Source organism: Rhamphochromis sp. 'chilingali' (genome assembly GCF_963969265.1).
Source record: "Rhamphochromis sp. 'chilingali' genome assembly, chromosome: 6".
NCBI lineage: Eukaryota > Metazoa > Chordata > Actinopteri > Cichliformes > Cichlidae > Rhamphochromis > Rhamphochromis sp. 'chilingali'.
In genome coordinates, this window is record NC_137933.1 from 5438700 (window position 1) to 5454717 (window position 16018).

A 16018-nucleotide genomic window follows, 5' to 3' on the forward strand; every position below is an offset into this window, starting at 1 on the left:
ATTTGATTACATTTTGTATGATGGATTATGTAGAAAAAGTAGAATTGGGCTGAAAGATCTATCACTTTATCACCTCTTCAGGTTGTAAATCGTGTTTTTAAAAAGTAACTAAGTAACTAAGTAACTAAGTAATTAATTACTTTTGAAAATAAGTAATCAGTAAAGTAACGGGATTACTTTTTGGGGGGAGTAATCAGTAATTAATTACTGATTACTTTTTTCAAGTAACTTGACCAACACTGCTGATCAGTGATCAGCTGATCGGCTTATCTCTCTTGTTTGTTTATCGCCCACTTTGCGCCAGAAAGAGGAAACCAGCGGATGTCGCGCTAAACAACAGCAGCACGTTTAAGCTTGATCAGCTGTTGTTAGAATTTATTTAATATTAATTTCTAGTATCAGCTGATGTTTGCTGGAGCCACAGCTGTAAAAGCTGCTGGTCATGATGTCGGTTTGGATATGTGGTGAGAGGGAAACATGAAGATGAAACCAGGAGATGTCCTTACTGAATCATCAGAGCTGAACAGGTGATGGACAAACAGGTTTACCTTTTAGGTGACATGAATGAGTTGAAGGGAAGTTATGAACTGTTTCTGAGAGACTAATAACACCAGGATCCTTTTCTAAGTAGCTGACAGCTGGTAACTGCAGGGGCGGGTCTAGCAAAGTTTTGCTAGGGGGGCAGGTAGGCATTAACAGGGAGAGGGGGGCACAAAGAAATACTTTTCTTTTTTATTCTCATTTAAAATGTTTCGCTTTTAATAAATAATTATCTGAATCTTACAACAAACGTTTTCATCTGATGTAAAATGTATAGAAATCCATTATTGCACATAGTAATTTTTTTTAGGGTCCCATCATAATTTCTTCAGAAGTAGCTAAGTACTGCATATGATGCCAGTATTTTCCCACATTTTCTAGATACTGTACCAGTACTGTGTGCAAAATGCCATCAAAAAGTCAATTAAGTTTTATTCTTTCTCACCTGTCTTTCTGTCTCCTTTCACTTTTTAAAGGTTGCCATGTTAGAAAAAATATTTTGCCCTGCCATGCTGTTTATTGATGTGGCAAATGAATGGTTTATGAAAATATATCTAAATCTGTCATCAGTAATCAGTAATGATCATGTCTCCCCTCTAGTCTTCTCAGTCTTAATTTCAGGTTTTCACCATGTGTTGTAGATAGTTCAGGAGGTTAAGTCGACCAAGCAGTTTAGAATACCAGAATAGGGAGGATGGTGTAGGTTTAAGTTTATTAGACTGATACATATATACCAACAAGACAGTGTACATCACTGTGACAACAGCGTTTGTTTTCATTCAAAGGCTTTATGGTTTTTCCTATAATACCTGGTGGGCCGGTCTCTAGTCAAAATGCCCGGGCCGATTTTTTTGTCCCAGTCCAGCCCTGCCTAGAACTGGAAACCCTGAAAATGAAACCTACATACTAATAAATATAACCATGAAGAAATTAAACATCAGATCAGCTAATAATAATAATAACGCCAAAACGCTGGGTCAACTACCCAGCACCATGACAATGTTGCTGCCATCACACTCAAATTGTGCGTTTCCTTAGTTCAATCACTGATAGATTTTTGTTCTGACCCAGTGTGAATAATATCCTGTTCCCTCAGTCCAACACGCCCACTCACCAGAGGAGTGCCGTCAGTCCACTGGAAGTCATTCTCTATGGTCTTGTCATTCAGCCCGATCCACTGGTAGTCTTGTGCATTTGCTGTGGAGACAAAACAAAGCGCCTCGATTCTCTCTCTGCTCCCGTCTCTCACACACATCCGATAAATACTCACCGTTGACAGAGTTCTGCTCCTCTGGGGAGATGATGCTGACCAGGTGGGCGTTGTGATCGCGGCAGCGCTGCTCCGCTGTCACCCACGTCTCTCTCTCGGTGAAGTGTCGGTAGCAGTTCCCCTGAAACTTAGTCCAGCCTTCTTCACACGGCTGCTCCTCTGCGGCCGCAACAGCAAAGAATGAGCACTGTGAGACCGCTCGCTCACTTCAGCGCACAGATTTCTCAATGCAACGCGTCTTTTTCAGGGGTCAGAGTTTAGATACGAAGTGTTCATTAAAGCTTGTTACTCGTCCACAACTACAAACGAGTGTGCTAAGTAAAGTTCAATTCAATTTTATTTATATAGCGCCAAATCACAACAAAAGTTGCCTCAAGGCGCTTCATAAGCGCCATCTTCTCTTCACTTTATTGATTTTTGCTCTCGGCTGTTGATGTTGTGAGTCAGTGAGAATCACACTTTGCCCTGAGTGGGTTTGCTGTTGTGTACAGTTTGACAAAGGGCAGCGTTTCCATCCTGACCTACAAAACAAACAACTCTTTACTGAGAGGAAAATCAGGCGTAGCATCCTGCTGGACAGTAGGGCCTGCCCAATTTCCACCTTTTACTGCAGCATTCAAAGGCTTCATTCACTCTGTAGCTCCGTTCTGTTCATTTTCATTTATGGGCCACTTCAAACAAATGACACAAAACACACACATTTTTCCATTTAGTCCTGTTTAGCTCTATTATAGCAGACAACTCTGGATTTATCTGAGACATCCACCTCTGAGATGCTTTGCCTGTCCACATACAACACGTCATTAATAATGTAAAATATTTCTGTAATTAAGAAAAAACTCGCAATGTTGGATTTGGGCCTAGAAATCTCAGGAACATTTCTATTTACACTGGATTTTAGTCTACTGGCCTCCAGTAACACCGTGAAAACCCCTTTTTGGTCAGCACGTGTCCTTTAATCTGCACATGAAATAAATCTGTGGACCTGATTTTACTCATCTGTGCAACACTGCTACAATTAGAACCACCGCGTCTCACAGAGATGCACAGACACTGGTCCCTGCACAGGCAGGGCTGTGGAAAGTCCTCGTTTTCAGGTGGAAGAGCCTTCAGTTGAACCAAAACGCTGCTGGGATTAAAAAGAGATCTTATATTATTAGTTTCTATTGTAAGGTCCCAGTTAAAAGAAGAACTTGAATGAATGATCAGACCCCATCACACGATCAGTCAAACTAGCCCAACAGAGCACTTCCCTCTCACACTGTGGGCTGACTTCCAGGGGTGTTTGAAAGTAAACTGGGAGGCAGAGCCTTCAGCTCTAAGGAACCAGCTCCCAGTTTGGATTGGAGACAGTTCTGGACACAACTGTTGGTCTAGTTTTTATTCTGAGCCCAACGTGCCTGCTGTCTCACTCCTCTGAGTTTGAACTACACGTGCTGCTGTCTTCAGCTTTGTTTTGGTTAGTCTAGTTTATTTTGTGTAGTTTATTTTTAATCATTTTTAATTTAAATGTTAATAAACTTAGGGACTCCAATAGAGACAGACAAACTCTCATTATTAATAAAGCTCTGTTAGGACTGGACCTGGTGAACAGGTTTCTTCCTGTTAAAAGGGAGTTCTTCCTCCCTCTGTCTCCAAGCACTTGCTTGTAAGAGACCACCTGGTTGTTGGGCTCGTTTCTGAATATTGTCTATGGTCGGTTCTTTCCCTTACACCTTACAAGTATCTTGAGATGACTGATGTTGTGAGCTGGCACTATGTAAACAATGTAAGTGAATAACTGAAAGAAATTATAATAATAATTCACACCAAAGATCTGCAGGCCTGAGTGTGGACTGAAGTTTATGAAGGTCTAAAGAATGTTTTTCTGTACATTAGGATGCTCTGTAACACGTTCACTGTTACTCTGGCTCACCTGGATGACTGCTGCAGTAAAATGAAGTTTAGTAAATGTTTGCAGCAGTAAAACCACTAAACCATTACTGCCTCTCTGACAGAACACAGGCTCCCATTGCAAACCAGGAACATCACAGATACATGCCATGAGCCACCACAGCTGCTCACACAACAACTAATACTGCCATCTGCTGGTGATGCCTCTCGTTCTCTTGCTTCAGTTGTTTTTGAGGTTGTTAGTATTTTTTAGCTGAAGCTGATCTCATACCGATCTCACAGCGCTCCCCTCCGTAGCTGGGCAGGCATAAGCATTTGAAAGAGTCTACAGTCTCCACACAGGTGGCTCCATTGGCACAAGGGTCGGAACGGCACACATCTACCTCTGCAAAAAAGGGGGGCGGGTAACACTACTGTTACAGCGAGGTGTGGGGACGGGAGGCGGATCAGCAGGGTGGGGAACAATACCATGCAATGCAACTTCAGATTAGACTTACTGCACCTAGAATCATCATCCATGTTCCTTTGTTAACAGCTCTCTCAGGTTAGCATGTGCGAATGACATTGACATTTATATACTGAAATATACACCAAAATATCCGATTGTTGCAAGGAAGAATGATTCTAGTCCCTGCAGTAAGTATATCTTTGAATCCTTTGCTAGTTGCAGCAGAAAATCACCATTTAACTCCCAGCAGGATGAAAGCACATATGTTGCAGCAGTTAGATTTAGCATGCATGCATGAGCAGAGGAGGCGTGCTGGCATGGCAGACCAAAAACAGCACACAGGCTGAAGAAGACACTTGTGGTGAACACGAGACACAGACGCGGTAAATCCTCAGAGCAGAGACGATGCACATTTGACAAACGGCCGAACGTGAACATCTGTCACACAAACACAAAGACCCAGAGCTCGACACAGAGAGACAACAAACCCAAGCAAAAATACAGTCAGGACACAACAGCAGAGAAGGAAAACAGAGACTGTGAGTCTGCTTCATGAACACTGACTACAGTTACAACAGGTTAAATGTTTATCTGGAAATAAACCCTCAGATAACAGGCTGACTAATGCACAGACTGCAGACCAACAAAAATGTAACACATGCAGACAACAAACAGAAATGTTTCAGGCAAAGTCTGTTAACAGGTACTGAACAAAGCTGCTGTCAGAGAAGGAAATGAGAAACTTACCGTCACAGAAGGCAACGCCGTTCTCTGCAGTGCATGAAGCATCGCCACAGGGGTTCGGTTCACATGGGCCAACATGTCCTTAAAAACAATGCACACTGATTCACACAACACGTCCTCCATGAATGACACACACCAGCACAACTTAGAAAGACACAAGAGGCTTTGGCTTTAGCCATCTCAAATATCTCTAACACGGAAAAGACTGTGAGATGAGCACACTCACATGTATACACTGACATTATTAATTATACAGATGAACTGCTTAAAAGGTATAAGTGTGACGAATTCTCAATATAGGAACAGAAAACCAGAAACACAAACCGGAACATATTTACCAAGAGTTTAAAACAAAACACAACACAAAAATTCTTCCACTGGAATTAATATGAGCAGAGGAAAAAACACAAAAGTAAGTATTAGCTCCATTAACACACCAGAAAATTACAGTTAAAATAATAAAGAAGACAAACTGGGAACAAAACACAACCTGACACTAATAAAAACTGAGAGCTCAAGAAGAATAAACGTTCAATAAACCAGATCACAAAAGTCAAAAAAACAGCCAAAAACAAAATAGAAAAGAGATCCATGGAGGCAAAATAACAAATGAGACACGATGAAGAAAATATAGATAATAAATTATTTAAAACACCAACAGCAAAACAGACAAAATGTTCACTGTGATGTTGTACTGGAGTGGAAAAGCATCACAGTGTGAGGCTGAGAAGGATGCAGCACATGCAGCTACACTGTGTATACTACACTGTATACGGTGTACTAAAGAAAAAGAAAGAAAGACGTAGATTAAGAAGCATGTTGTTTCAAGTGTTTCTGTATTTTTTAAACTATATTTATTGTTAAGCTTCTCAAAAAACTGTGACGCCACGAGTGCAGTGATTGGTTGGGCTTACGACTTATCATCTTGTCAGCACAGTTAGGCTGAAATGTAAACACTGAGTCTGTGCTGGCATTGAAATTTTGCAAGATACAAGTAATGTAGATCCTGCGCAAGTTTCCAAAAGACGTCAACAAATTAACAGAAAGTGTACTTGTGAACTTATTATTTTTAAGGGGCTTAATGCTAAAATTCAAGTATTTTCTATTGTGCATTGATAAGCTGAGCCTCAGTGACACCTGTCATGGGTGAAAACCCAGCAATAACCAGAGTTTCACTCATTTAGCAGTTGTTAGCGGCAGCAAGGATTTGGGTTTGCTATGTGATCACCAGCCAGTCTCTAGGCCTTTAGTTTTGAAAAGTAAAACTAAATACACACGACCAGCTGTTGCATGTACAGGGATAAAGGGATTCATATCTTACTTTTCCATCAGTCACTAAACTAAGAATAAAACCTTGCAGGTCACTAAAATCACTTCTGTTTCTGATTTTCTTCACTTAGTCGGGGTTAAACAGTTTCAGTGCACGTGTAAAAATCAAACTAATATCCGCACTGCCTGTAACACTGACTGTGCAATATGTCAAGCTGCGAATCGGCTCACAATCAAGTGTAGGAAAGTAAAAGAAATAAGACTTTATCACAGCTTTGGTAAATGTTCTGTTCTCATGTATACGAGGGTTTTTTTTCTCTGCCTGAGCCCTTTAACCTGATGTTCCCTGACTCAGAAGACCATGGATGCATAGCTCCACGTAGAGTATCTGTAGAGCGGGAATCATACCACTGATGTTCTGATTGGTACCAACTGTACCTCCTGATCAATAAGACTTTAATATAAACGCCTTTTGATCATTTATTTAGTTTTTGCTCTCTTTAAACTTTGTATCTGTTTGTGACACACTTCAACATTTAACTGTTTCTATTCTTGACATTTAATGTCTGTGTTCATTTTTCTTTGCACAGTTTGAATGTTAGAAGAAGATCATAGCTCGCACAGGTAAAGTATCAACAACATTTAGGCTGGGTGGTTCCCACTCACAGGGTCTCATTACAGCCACAGGCCCACTGGGTGGATGCTTCTGCAGCCCTTCCTTACTTAGTTTTTCAGTGCGCTTTATAAATAACGTTTATTATTATTATTGCTTTGTTGACGGCACAAGTTAAACCATGCATGGAAAACAGTTTACAGGGTAAGGCAGCCGTTCCTGTAGTTTGGCATCAAATCAAAGAAGTCGCTTAGGTGAGAATGACTACGTAGACATGTAACGTGCTGCTAACAGTAAGTAGCAGCTAGCTTGGCACACGCTAACTTTTTCAGGTAACAATCATTCAAATCTGATGCACAGCTTAGTTTTTATTGCTGATGAATGATTAGATTTTTTGAATCCCACCAAGCAAAAGCAAGTATAAAGTTAACCATCTGTTTCAGGAACTACAATAAAGCAACAGTTTCCTCTCAAAGGTGCATATTTGCAGCAGCTAGCACATCAACACACCACCACCACCAAAACACACCTAGTGGTTATGGTTATAGTGACACCCTTAAAAGTAATGAACTGAACATTTTAATTGGCACAAACAGCTACAGAGTACTTCATGTTGATTTGATACACTACCAAAGGACATGATATTTTAAATCCAGAGCAGAAAATCTAAATTGTGTCAAGAATATATTTACTAACCTTCAACAGGGCCTGATGTCTGAACAGAGGGTGGTGCAACTGTAATGGGAGGTGCTGCTAGTCCTGCCGGGACAACCGCAGGGGCCAGAGTTACAGGGACATCATCGGGGGTCTCTGGCACGCCATTAGGGTCCTCCTGTGGTCCTGTGGTGCTCTCTGTCACATTGCACTCAATGATGGGATAGGCCACTGGCAGATGCCTAGAAGGGCCTTCTGAAAAAGTCGTGCTGGCAGCAGATGAGTCAGAGTCTCCACTCCCAGGGTAAGAACCACTGCCACTACTACTTCCTTCTCCACTGTACTCCAACGGCCCCTTACCAAGCTCCGAAAACAGCGTGCCTGAGTCCTCTGGTGATGTGTTTTCAGATACCTTTGTCATTAGATCCTCAGACTGAAAGATAACACTGCCTCCTCCTCCACTTGTAGAGGACTCGTAGCCAGAAAGTCCTGATCCAGACAGAGAATGAAAACTTGAGCTTCCAAATCCAGACAGATATCCACCACTTCCCTCTGCAGAACTGTAGAGTAAAACCCCAGATGCCTCCTCCTCCACTCCAGACGATGACCCTGTCAGCTCAGTGAACCCTGAACCCACCAAAGTCACACCAGGGAAAAATTCAAAGACCCCTCCCGAGGCCGAGGCAGTGAGGTCCCCACTGAGGTCCCCACTGAGATCACCACTGACGTCTCCACTGAGGTCCCCACTGAGGTCCCCACTGAGATCACCACTGAGGTTCCCACTGAGGTCCCCACTGACGTCTCCACTGAGGTCCCCACTGAGGTCCCCACTGAGATCACCACTGAGGTTCCCACTGAGGTCCCCACTGACGTCTCCACTGAGGTCCCCACTGAGATCACCACTGAGGTCCCCACTGAGGTCCCCACTGAGGTCACCACTGCAATCTCCATTAAGATCACAAATGAGAACGCCAGATCCTGAAATGTCCCCAGAGCCACTGAAGAAGTCTCCACTAAGCTCACTGTATTTACTGGAGGTGGTTGCATCAATCAGTTTATCATCTATCAATAAGATCTGAGCGTCTCCACTCCCTGAAAGCTCTCCTGACTGTCCACTACCACTTCCAGAGGAAAATTTGGATGGAAAACTGCTAGAGCCAGAAAACTCCTGACCAGTGACGAAACCAGAGGACATGTCTGTGGAAGAACCACTTTCTGTAGAACTGAAACCAGATCCAGACCAGGACGCATCCCCACTACCACTCAGCACTCCAGATCCCACATCAGATGAAAGGAAAGTAAGGATCTCTGTGCTTCCCTCTCCAGCTTCTTGAGGTCCTCCAGAACCTGAGTCCTCGCCTGAAGGAGTGGAGTCAGTGCCTGAAAAACAAATACTGATCGTGGACCCTTCTCCACTACCTGATCCAGAAACATCTGTACTACTGGGACCTGATTCTCCGCTGGGTAGGTCAGCATGCGCACTGCCAGCCAGGTCTCCAGAGCCAGAGGAAGGGAGGTCTTCAGAAGCAGAGCCATCTCCAGAAGTAGCCTTATCTCCAGAACCAGAGGAGAAAATCTCGTCTGCAGACAAACATGGCTGTCCAGATCCAGACGATTCTCCAGAGTGACCTCCAGATGTGTAATCTACTACAGAAGTGTCTCCTGAGCCTGAACCAGAGCCTGAATTCTCTACATTGATGGGAGGAGATATGGAGGGAACAGCTGAGAACAGAAATTGAAAGTTAAGCTTAGAAACAAACGGGAACAAATGGGTAATCCAGTCATGCTCTGAAGGGAACTCACCAGGTCGTAACAAATGGGTAGCTGATGTCAGATTTAGTAGAGCCTCCTCAATTTCTGTGACGTTCAGTCCAGTTTCATCTGCAATAAGCCGAACGTCAGCTGTGAAAATGTAAGTGAATGATGATCATGGTGGTTAAGAGTCAAGTATAAGGTATAAATCGTCAATATAAGAATCCCTGTTTGGGAGAAAGACAAATGAATTTTCTGTCCCCTGGTTGCCAAAATTGGGAGAATAGTTTAAAAAGCAAATGTGTAGTTAGACCTCAGAGGGTTAATGAATAGTAGAGACATTCAGAATTACCTCTGAAACAGTAAGCATCAAATCTGGCATCAAGTTCAGGATAGCCAGTCTGGTGATTGTACACAGTGTGCACTCCTATTTTCCCCGCTCCGCACTCCGCACGTGGATTGTTGATGGGATAGCGCACACTGCGATCTAGTAGCCAGCCTGCACGGCACTTGTCAAAGCCCATTTTCCAGGCAGCATAGAGATGTCCTGTGGAGGCCGCTGTGGCGTTCTGCTCTTGACAGCTACGAACAGCCTCACTGTAAGTGAAACCTTCAGCTGATTCAATGTGGAAAACCTCTCCTGTGGAACAGATGACAGTGAATAACCAAAATCTATACAATATTACAAAGTCATAACTAAAACTTTAGGCTTTTATCACCTTTGAGCCCGTCAGTGTAGCAGTACACATCGTATCTCTCGTGTGCTGGCCTCAGACCGTAGGATCGAACCCCGGGTCGATCTCCCAGATCTCCAACACAGCTTTCTCGAGGGTAAGCGATAGGATACCTACACAAGAGCACCCAACTATAAAACCTGGTTTAAAACAGAAATCTCTTCACTTGCTCCAGAATAGCAATCCAGAATTACCTTACAGTCTGATCCAGTAGCCAACCTGCGTCACACTGCTGGTATCCAGCTTCATACGCTGCCTGCAGCTGCTGAGGCGTGGCGATTGAGCCTCCAACACTCTGGCAGGCTTGTTGGGCCTCGACAAAGGTGAAAGCGTAGCGGCCGGCAGCTGAACGGTAATGGAAGACCACGCCTGTAGAGGAATCAGGAGAGACTACTGTGGGTTGAAATCCTGGAACGTCATTATTAGGGAATCTCTCTGGTCCTTCTTCAGTTATTATAGCATGCATCAGCGGCTCATTTACTGACCGCTTGGAGGTATCACAAAGCCTTTGTGTGGCTCCCTGCCAACATCCGGCTGTGCTGTGGCTGACTGTATCAGATCATTGACAGACTCGGTGATGTTTGGCGGCTCAGCCAGAGGCGGGTCGGTGGGGCTTTCTGTGTAGGTGAAGTCCACGTTAGTAGGCATCATAGTCTCCACCTCTCCGGCAGCCTCACTCTCTGTCGTCGTGCTCCTGAAGAACACCTCTGGGCTCTGTGTCACTGTGGTGACTCGCGGCACACCGCTGCCCTCTTCTGTCATGCCTGAGCCGTCTTCATCAGTCGATTCTGGAGGTGACAGAGGAGATGACGTCTAAAGGTGAGTTTTTAAAGAATCTTCTGGAGGAGCTGGTTTGAGCAAGCCACCTATAGGCCATAAGGTTAACGCATTAGCCTGGGAATCTGCCCTGGAGCCGTTTACCCAGTCTAACCCAGTCTAACCCTAGCCCTAGTCTTTTAATTAGGCCTTATCCACTCACAGTATTCAATGATACACATGTCATTGAAAAACTTACAATATGGTGTATTATTTATATAAAATCCCAAAATGTCATGTTGTGGTCAAAGTGTCACAAAAAGTAATTAGATTGCTGTTACTTTCCCGTAAGCATGCTGCGTTACTAAAACTTGATTTTGTTTGTGAGCGTCTCTCATGACAACGACGTACGAGCGTGCGACGTCCGTGGTAACAGACGTGTGCAGATCAACAACGGATAATATGGAGTGCAGGAGAGAGTACCACCGTGCAGCGTTTACAGCGTGGAAGTAATCACATTACTTTGAGTTTGATTCAGTAAAAAGTGACACAAACATTAGCGTCTGCTGTTCACTCTGTGTGGGAAGAAAACTTCTTTCTACAGCGAAAAGTTAAACTTCAAATCTGAGCGAGCAGCGAGCACGCCGCCACGGGAACGTGACATTCACAGAGAAACCCCCGGATCCTCCCACTGACATGACCGCTGTGGGCAAACCTCCACCCGCCCCACTCCTGCTAAACACAGACAATAGATTTAAGAGCTGCTGAGTCTTCGATTCTATTCATTTTTACTGTTTTACTTGCATCTATTTGAAAGAGTATAAGCACAAAACATGATTTTATTTTATATGCTGGAATATGCAGAACATAGGTTTAAATGTTAAACACATTTCTTCAAGTCAAAGACTGTTGATATCATTTAATGTTTGCTTGATGCATAAAGTTAAAATTAATAAAACATTTTTTTCATTTGATTCAGTTTTGTATGATGGATTATGCAGAAAAAATAGAATTGGGCTGAAAGTTCTGTTGCTTTATTACGTAAGTAATAAAGTAACTAATTACTTTTGAATTACCTTTTTCAAGTAACTTGACCGACACCACCTACATGTTAGAACTACAGGAGCTGCTCAGTGAGGGAAACCCTTGCCATGAAGCTTCCAGTGCAGTTTTTGTGCTGATGTTAATGCCAGAGGAGCTCTGGGAAGCTCTGGGAAGCTGCAGTTACTGCGTCAGTGGAGTACTGGTGTGTTTTAGACACCATGCACCACAGCACTGGCTGACCTCTCTCTGTAACTTAAGTGGTCTGCCACTTTCGGGCTGAGTTGCTGTGGTTCCTATACACTTTTACTTCGCAAGGGGATAGAAAGTTCAGCTGATGTGTAGCATTGGCGTCCTATTACAGTACTACACTCAGTGAGCTCTTTAGAACGACTCTTTTTTCACAGATATTTGCAAACTGCATGATAGTTTTGCACCATTCGGCCACGTGATGCAGTATTGATCAAGTGAATAATGCCACAGTCCCACATTTGACTGTGGCATTATTATGTCAGTGGCTAGAGACCAGTCAGTGACCTTCTGAATGGTAAACTGGTTGGTGAAACCCTCTTTACTTTTAGATTGCTGCAATTGTTCGTAGTTTGCAGATAAGATCTCAACTTGTCTGCTAGCAAGTGTAACCGCTCACCCTTCGAGCGGTTATAAGACTGTAAACAATGGCACACAAACAGTAAAGGGAAATTATTGGCCTTCAGAGTAAAAGCTCTGTTCCACAGTTGCATCTTTTACATTGAAGACAAACAGTCCCTGTCTGTGGTTTGTGTTGGTGCAGCAAGCTGCTAGCAACCAAGGGAATCACCAGGAGGTTTCTGCTGCAGAACTGTCTTTCTGACCAGTGTCAACAGAAGGCCCCTCCAACTCTGGTGACAGGTGATTGATCACACTCTCTTGATCAGTGTGTGCAGGACATGACAATCCTACAGCCCCAGAGAAACCGTGGCATCTCTGGGGCTGTAGGATTCAAAGATTCAGAGGTTTGTACTTTAATCTGTTTAGTATATGTAGGTTCTAGTAATATGCAACTGTTTCCTGCACATGTAAAATGTGGCAATACATAGCTAGTGAAAGTACAGATGCACACTTGTGTGCTTTTATTGTGTGAGCGATACCTGTGTAACAGAAGGCGTCACAGCGAGACTCGGGAAGAGGATATCCTGTCTGGTTTGCGTGAAGATAAACAGTCCGTACCCCGATCAGCCCGCCTCCACACTGTGGCCTACGAATGTTGATGGGATAGCGGACACTCCTGTCTGCGAGCCAGCCAGCGTTGCAGACATCCATCCCTCCTTGCCAGGCCAGGTACAGCTGACCTGTAGTGGCCAGCTGAGCACCCTTATTAGAGCACGCCAACACAGCCTCTGAGAAGGTGAACTTCTCTGCAGTCGCAGTGTAGAAAACTCTGCCTGTCTCAGATAAAGAGCTTTGTGAGAAAAATAAAGAATACAAATCATGAAAGGATGAGTTTAAAATGCATTAAAGTGTACCTGTCATCTTCTCAGCAAAGCAGTAAACATCATAAGTCTCATTGAGATCCCTCACGCCGTAGGTCCTGACTCCAGGCAGTTCTACTTTGTCACCATAGCAGTTCATACGAGGACTCTGGATTGGGTACCTGTGGTTAAACAAAGTAATGTGAAGAAGAAAACACTGAAAACTAAACTCATGTTTGCTGCTGTACAGAAGTTTAACATGAGCACATTATGATCTGCTCACATTAGCTTTGTCCTTTCAGACCACAATTCGTTGATTTCACGTTTTTCCTTAAATCCACAGTAAAGTGTTTTAAAAACACATTTCAAAGAAGTTGAGAGCAGACTGGAAAATATGTCTATTTTAAGAAAACTCCCAGTACGACGAATTGTATTAACTGCTAAACATGCCCAGGAAAGAAAGGAGAGGCTTGGTGCTTCATAAGTGGGAATGGAAAGAAATAATATTTCTCTATAAACTATTACAAGTAATTTGGGGATATCATAATCTGCAGTCTTGCAGTCTCTGTTCTAATTTATCCCAAAGTTGTCATATCAGGTTAAGCTCAGGACTCTGTGCAGGCCAGTCAAGTATTTCCACACCAACCTCAGTCATCTTTATCGACCTTGGTTTGTGCACTGCTGCGCAGTCATGTTGGAACAGGAAGGAGCCATCCCCCAAAACTCCAAAATGTCTTGTTATGCTAAAGCATTAAGAGTTTCTTTGACTGGAACTACGGGGCCAACTCCAGCCCCGCACCATAATCCCCGCTCACCAAACTTTACCAGCTCTTAATCAACATTTTTTGATTAAGATGCCAAATTACAGTTTTTTACTAAACAGAAAAATGAGTTTTAGTCCTATGTTGTTCTGCTTGGTTAATTCTGACCTCAGCGCTGGCTTAAACTTAAGTTTAAAAAAGTGAATTTAGCCATTTTCGTTTTTGGCAGATTTCTCAAATAGGTTTCTTTTCTTGCTTTTATGAAGGGCCATGTTATAAATTTTGGAAATAAAACTAGTGAGTAGTTGCTCCTTGGGTGGGTGCTGACCTGACTGTGTGATCAGAGAGCCAGCCAGCGTCACACTGGTGAAAACCGTCATCGTACGCCGCTTGGAGCTGTTCGGGTGAAGCCATTACTGCACTATTCTGGGTGCACGCTGCCTTCGCCTTTTCAAAAGTCAAACTGTAGCGTCCCATGATGGCCCTGTAGTGGAACACAGTGCCTGGAGAGACAAAAAGTGGGATAACAATAAGAAAGAGCGATGGTGCGATGTGACCAAAAAATCCATATAATTTTGGTCATTTTGTCAACACTATCACATAAAAGTAAAAAATCAAAAGAAAAGGTATCAACTCCTGCCTCGCAGACATCATGTGTCACTCATACCTTGAACCTGGACGTGCACGATGCTGTGGTTGTCCTCGATGTCGTGCTGAACCTCACAGCGATACACTCCCGTGTCACTGGAACGCAGCTCAGATATCCTGATGCTAGCGTTTGTCGGGGTCCCAGGATAAGCTACCAGCTGGACTCTGTCCTGGTAGTTCTCAGTGATATGCACTTTCCCCCCCTGGGCAACAATGATGGTTGTGGCCTTTTCTTTAGTCACAAAGCTCCATTTGATCCGATGAGACAAGGGGGCAATGGTGGGAGCGCCAGGGTCGTCAACAGTGTGATCCTATGAGAGGCGACATCATTTACAAACGTTTTCGAGGGTTTATAGACACAAACATACGTACATACATGTCAGGTAGTTAAAGTAATATGACAGGTTCAATCTAAGCTTCTGTTACTTTATTTGCTGACTAAGCAGCTGTACTGTTGTTTTGATGTCAGGTCTGCTGAGATTACTGATCTATTGCATTCTGTGTAGTGGTTAACACGTGTGCTCCTAACGCTAACGCTGAAGCTAATGATGTCATGGTGGCTAAGGCCTTCTTTTATATGGCACACAAAACAAAGGTGTAGTTTGCCATTTACACACCTCAAAGTGGCACGGTAACATCAGCGTTCCCCCCAGCAGAGGGCGCTGTGGACCCTCCAGGAGAATGATGACACTCAGTACATCCTCTGGGTCTGTGAAGGTCAGACATGCACACAGTGTAGAAAGACAAGACTGCTACACGCCAGTGCTGACTGATGAGGACACTGGAGAGAAACTGTAAGCTGCACTTCTTACCCATATAGGACTGCTGCTCATAAACATCATATGTGGCTGAGGTGACAGTCACATACAAAGCCATCAGCACCGTCCCCCGGATCATGTTCATCCTAAAAATCAAACAGGAAAATTTGCAGGAACACGACTGTGACTCGAACTCTTCGTCACACTTGGACGCTGATGTTAAATGCTAATCCTTTTTTTTATGTCCTACCTTTAGAAGTGAAAAAGAGAACTTAATCTAAACTGTTGAAGAACAGGTCAATTAAAATGAGACCACAAAGGTATTATAACCTCAGTTTCTTACTTCCTGCAGTCCATAGCCTGAGTGGTAAAACGTGCTGTACTGAGATGCTGTAGCACTACGAGGCTGGTTCTGATCATTTATTCAAATGATCACAGAAAGATTTCAGGTTTCTTTGTCTCTGGTAAAGACTATACTTATCATAATAATTCAGTAATAATAAAAATTACAGTGAAAATATTAAAATTACACTGAAACAAAAACTACTGCAGCTAATCTGAACTGATAATGGAAATTATAAACACCAAATTTCCAAGTAAAATACAAAGCTGTAGTAAGTCGTCAGTCCAGTGACCAATATATTCGCACAGGTGACCTTTTGATGGGCGGAGCAGTGGAACCGTGC

At 43.3% G+C, this 16018-nt stretch overlaps 1 protein-coding gene across 1 annotated transcript in view; it reads right to left on the reverse strand.

The window, feature by feature from the left end:
* Positions 1-16018, reverse strand: part of LOC308398611 (aggrecan core protein-like) — a 29303-nt gene that overhangs the window by 8783 nt on the left and 4502 nt on the right. The window contains exons 2-17 of the mRNA XM_080885359.1: positions 15387-15478; positions 15192-15283; positions 14594-14885; positions 14255-14429; positions 13220-13347; positions 12845-13138; positions 10403-10705; positions 10112-10286; positions 9903-10030; positions 9536-9823; positions 9235-9333; positions 7474-9153; positions 4899-4976; positions 3975-4088; positions 1811-1969; positions 1655-1737 (exon numbers count right to left, since the gene is read on the reverse strand). Coding sequence (XP_080741485.1) covers positions 1655-1737; positions 1811-1969; positions 3975-4088; positions 4899-4976; positions 7474-9153; positions 9235-9333; positions 9536-9823; positions 9903-10030; positions 10112-10286; positions 10403-10705; positions 12845-13138; positions 13220-13347; positions 14255-14429; positions 14594-14885; positions 15192-15283; positions 15387-15477 — 4179 coding nt within the window. The 5' untranslated portion in view covers position 15478. The remainder of the gene's footprint in view (positions 1-1654; positions 1738-1810; positions 1970-3974; positions 4089-4898; positions 4977-7473; positions 9154-9234; positions 9334-9535; positions 9824-9902; positions 10031-10111; positions 10287-10402; positions 10706-12844; positions 13139-13219; positions 13348-14254; positions 14430-14593; positions 14886-15191; positions 15284-15386; positions 15479-16018) is intronic.